Below are 4,455 nucleotides of genomic sequence, written 5' to 3' on the forward strand. Positions count from 1 at the left end.
AATGGCCTCCTGACAGGCGCTTAATTATATCTTAAAAGTTGAAATCCTCGGGTTAATTGCTTCACATAACGATCTTTGTATTTTATTTGAAAAGGCTGACATTCTGAAACAGGCCAACAAAATCTTAGATTAGGCTGATTCAGTGGCTTAAGTGAACTGCAAACAGTGTTACATTGCTCCATATTTACATTATCCAGGTGAAGGGATGGACTGGGTTAGGTAGGGATTGTTGTTGCTTTCGTAGCATTCTCTTGACACAGTAAATGAAAGGAGGAAGAAATAGCTTGTGCTATTCTCCGAGAAAGATTATATGATTAATTAGACTAACCAATATGGATTAAATACTTAATCTTACACAATAGCTGTCTGAGATTGAATCTACAACCGAAAAATCCTAACAAACAGCATGGCATTCATTTCCTCAGCTAATTCTCTAATTGTTTGTACTTTTGGAAAATGATTTCTGCAACATATGCTCCTTTTTTCTTCTTGCTCCAGGAAATTGAACTTGCCATGTCTGAGGTTGGAGTAATTCAGACAAAAGCTTCAACATCTACAAGCAGAAATGTTCTGTCATGCGGAAAGTTTCCAGTAACATAAGAACACGCAAAAGTCTAGTAATTTCAAAATCTAACAAAGATTGTATAAAATCTGTCATCTGATGGATGCAGCATATTTAGCATTGAAGGGAAATACTTGGCTCCTTCACCAGCAGACTTTGAACTTCCACCTAGTGGAGAGATTAAAAAAAAATGGAAAGTGAAATATTAATACTTAACATTATATCTTTTGTTACCTCAATATTTAAGGAGCGGGACTTTAATCTTCTCCAGTGATGCGACAACATCTTTCATGCTTGGCCTGTTTTCAGGAGATTCGGCCGTGCAATTTACAGCCATGTTCATAATGGATGATATCCACTCCAGCTTTTCGCTTATGTGTTGTTCCTCTGCACTTAGTATGTTGGTATCTACAACCTGATCTATGGCATGTGGATTTGAATTCGTAACCCAATCCCTCAAACTTAACCCTTCTGAAAACATTTCATCAGTGGGCCGCCTACTTGTAAAAGTTTCCATCAACATAATGCCATAACTATAAACATCACACCTCATTGTGACTATTCCTTCCGCTCCATATTCTGCGAAGTATTATGTCATGTAATATGGTTATTGATTTGAAAAGGATTATTTAACTATTTTTCAGGAGAATATAATATTAGAAGCATAATGAAAGCCACAAGATTCACCTGGTGCCATATAACCAAATGTAGCTAGGGTTGTGGTATGTCTAATAGTTTCTTCCTCTACTAACAGTTTCGCAATGCCGAAATCGCTCACATGTCCAACCAGATCTTGATCTAGCAAGACATTGCTAGGCTTCAAGTCGCAGTGAACCACCGGAATTGAGTAACTGTGGTGGAGATACTCAATTGCATGTGCTACATCTGTCATAATGCTCAATCTCTGAATAATATTCAGGGAATGACCATCAGAATGCAACCACTCTTCTAGGCTCCCATTAGGCATGTACTCAAGGACTAAGGCTTTAAAATCAAGGTTGGAACAGCTGCTGATGACTTTGGTGAGATTCCGGTGACGAAGGTTTCTTAACACTTCACACTCTATTTCAAAACTCTTGAACGCACCTTCCAATTGCAAATGAAACACTTTTATGGCAACAACTGTCCCATCTGTGAGTGACCCTTTGAAAACTGACCCAAAACTTCCTCTGCCAAGCAAGTTTCTATCGTTAAACCCATCAGTTGCTTGTTGAAGTTGATAGAACGAAATTCTTTGAAGCATTTTATCAGGTATTGAATCAGCTTGAGCTTGAATCTCTGTTCTTCGGTATCTTAACCACAGAAGTATGATGACCAAGGTGACAGCTGCCAATGCAGTTATTGGAATAAGTACAGCCAAAACCACTTTCTTATTCTTTGATCTGGGCAAAGAACTACCTCGGCAAGGTGGGACATGGAATTGAGGTTTCCCACAAAGGGCTTCATTTGACATGAAAGAAAGGTAAGTGAAATTCTCAAAGGGCCCACCACTTGGAATTTCTCCACTTAATTTGTTGAACGATACGTTGAAATACATTAGATGTTGAAGGACCTCGAGCGACCTTGGGATCATGCCAGTGAGACTGTTGTTGGATAGATCCAGAATTTCTAAACTAATCAATTTCCCCATTGAGCCTGGAATATTTCCTTGAAATTTATTATAAGCCAAGGATAGATTGATCAAGTTTGGCAACTCAGCTATTGTACTTGGGATATAACCTGAGAACTGATTCTGTGATAGATCTAATTGAATTACAGACTGTAATCTTGCAACTTCAGGTGGTAGGGATCCATTCAAGTGATTTGACGTCAGATTGAGATACAGGATATCTTTAAGATTCCAAAGGCTTGCAGGAATGCTAGATGTTAATTTGTTGGAACCAAGAAAAAGATGTCTTAGAGAAGTAACATTGCCTAAGCATTCAGGCAATGCTCCAAGAATTTGATTATAAATCAAGGACACTGCAAACAAGTTTGGCAAATGACAAAGACTCGTTGGAATTATCCCCCCTATGTTGTTAAACTGACAATATAATCCCTGCAGCTGCTGCAAACCACTGAATTCATATGGAATAAATCCACTCAAATCATTGTGAGATAAACTTATTAGTATCAAGTTGCTCAAGTTACCCATCTGTTTTGGTATGCCACCCTTAAGTTCACAATAACTTGCCTCAAAGATATGAAGACTAGATATGTTCCCAATGGATTCTGGAAGGACGCCATCAAGAGAATTTAAACCAACTGAAATTTCGCTTAGATATCTACATCTAGTCAAGGAAGTGATGAAGCTCAGCTCTTGATCAGATTCCAAATTGTTCTGATTGAGGCTGAGAGATTGGAGGAATCTTAGGTTACCAAGACTATCGGGAATTAGACCAGTAAACTGATTACCCGAAAGATCTAGACCTCCTAGCTTCGAAGAATTTGAGATAGAGTTGGGGATAACTCCTGTGAGGTTATTTAGGTCAAGATAGAGCACTTCAAGATTAGGCATGTTATTGCCCATACTTGATGGAAGAGGGCCCGAGAGGGAATTATTGGCGAGATCTAAATTTCTTAATCTCGAGATGTTGAAGAGGCTGTATGGAATAGAGCCCCTCAAGCTATTACCTTGCAAATTTAGTTCTTCCAATCCATGAAGATAGCCAAGCTCCTGGGGTATAGATCCTACGACATTATTTTGTGCATTAGTGAGTACAAATAATTAATAGCAACCTTAATACAATCCCGGAACATGCTTATTTCAGTTGGAAATGATAATGGCTGCTTAAATAGTGAAAATATATAATTTTTTTTATATTGAAAACCCCATTTGGGAAATATTAATCAAATACTCCATTTTCTGTAGTGGTGCAAAAGTTTTAACCATACCTTCTAAAATGTTGGAGTCAAGATATAACACCTCAAGCATAGTCAGATTCCCAATTTCTCTTGGAATGAGTCCTGTTAAGTAGTTTCTTTCCAAGGCCAACACTTGAAGTTCTCTGCATTCTGATATACCCAATGGAACTGGGCCATTTAGGCTGTTAGATGCAAGGGAAAGAATTCTGAGTTTTGTTACATTATGGCACATGTCTTCTGGAATATTGCCGGACAAGAAGTTTTTATTAAGATCCAAAGTTACTAGTGAAGAGATCTGCAATGTTGATCTTGGTAAAATACCAGAAATTCGGTTGCTTTTCATGCTCAAAATTTTTAGGCTACCAAGATTACTAATATTTAATGGAATCTGTTCTTGCAGAAAATTGAAGTCCACGTTCAGGATCTCCAGCCTCGACAGGTTACAGAGTGAAGATGGAATGGCTCCTTCAAAAGAGTTGTTAGCAATAATCAACTGTTCAAGATTTGGTAATTGACCAAGACTTGACGGTATCCACCCAGAAAAGTTGTTGACGCTAAAATCCATGAATTTTAAACGGCGCAAGTGAGCTAACTCTCCTGGAAGTTCGCCGTGAAAACTGTTGCCACTAAGATCGAGGTAAATTAGAAAGGATAGGTTTCCTAAATGCGGAGGGATGCTACCTGTTAATCCCATGTTTGAAAGATTCAACTCTGCAACTCTGTGGTGGCGCGAATTGCAGGTGACTCCAATCCAGCTGCATGCCGAGGCATTGATGGACCAGTTGTTAGCTGTTACTTGTTTGGGATCTATAGTGATAGTCTCCTTTAAAGAAAGAAGAGCAGATTGATCAACATTTATGCCTGCAATTGGTCTGGTTAAGAAAGACAAGTTATATGACATCAGTACAATTGCCAAAGAAATCAGAAAGCAGATTCTTTCCATGGTAATAATATTCTTTTGGATTGTTATAGTCTATTCTGTGATATGCAGCACCTTTGAGTTCCTTAAATAAGAAGCTCCTTCGTTCTACCCCAATCGTATGAATCTT

The 4,455-nt window shown here is 38.4% G+C and overlaps 1 protein-coding gene across 3 annotated transcripts; it reads right to left on the reverse strand.

The window, feature by feature from the left end:
- Positions 1-447: 447 nt before the first annotated feature.
- On the reverse strand, positions 448-4,455 carry LOC111382853 (probable LRR receptor-like serine/threonine-protein kinase At3g47570). 3 transcript variants are annotated; one of them, XM_023006889.1, is made up of 4 exons: positions 3,437-4,455; positions 1,250-3,232; positions 797-1,141; positions 448-517 (listed from the first exon to the last, which is right to left on the reverse strand). In XM_023006889.1, the coding sequence occupies exons 1-3, from the start codon at positions 4,347-4,349 to the stop codon at positions 798-800; spliced, it is 3,240 nt and encodes a 1,079-aa protein (XP_022862657.1). In that variant the 5' UTR covers positions 4,350-4,455; the 3' UTR covers positions 448-517; position 797. The 3 variants fall into 3 exon arrangements, with proteins under 3 accessions (XP_022862657.1, XP_022862654.1, XP_022862656.1); XM_023006886.1 differs by having other exon boundaries at positions 448-553; XM_023006888.1 differs by having other exon boundaries at positions 448-570.

This window comes from Olea europaea, unplaced genomic scaffold, assembly GCF_002742605.1.
Source record: "Olea europaea var. sylvestris unplaced genomic scaffold, O_europaea_v1 scaffold2561, whole genome shotgun sequence".
NCBI lineage: Eukaryota > Viridiplantae > Streptophyta > Magnoliopsida > Lamiales > Oleaceae > Olea > Olea europaea.

Bases quoted from the DNA above. Each gene is read 5' to 3' on its own strand.
- LOC111382853 (XM_023006889.1), bottom strand. From the start codon at position 4,349: ATGGAAAGAATCTGCTTTCTGATTTCTTTGGCAATTGTACTGATGTCA. The intron at 3,233-3,436 runs GTATGGTTAAAA...ATAATGTCGTAG, and splicing joins TGACTCCAACATTTTAGAAG to GATCTATACCCCAGGAGCTT. The intron at 1,142-1,249 runs GTGAATCTTGTG...AATACTTCGCAG, and splicing joins ATTTGGTTATATGGCACCAG to AATATGGAGCGGAAGGAATA.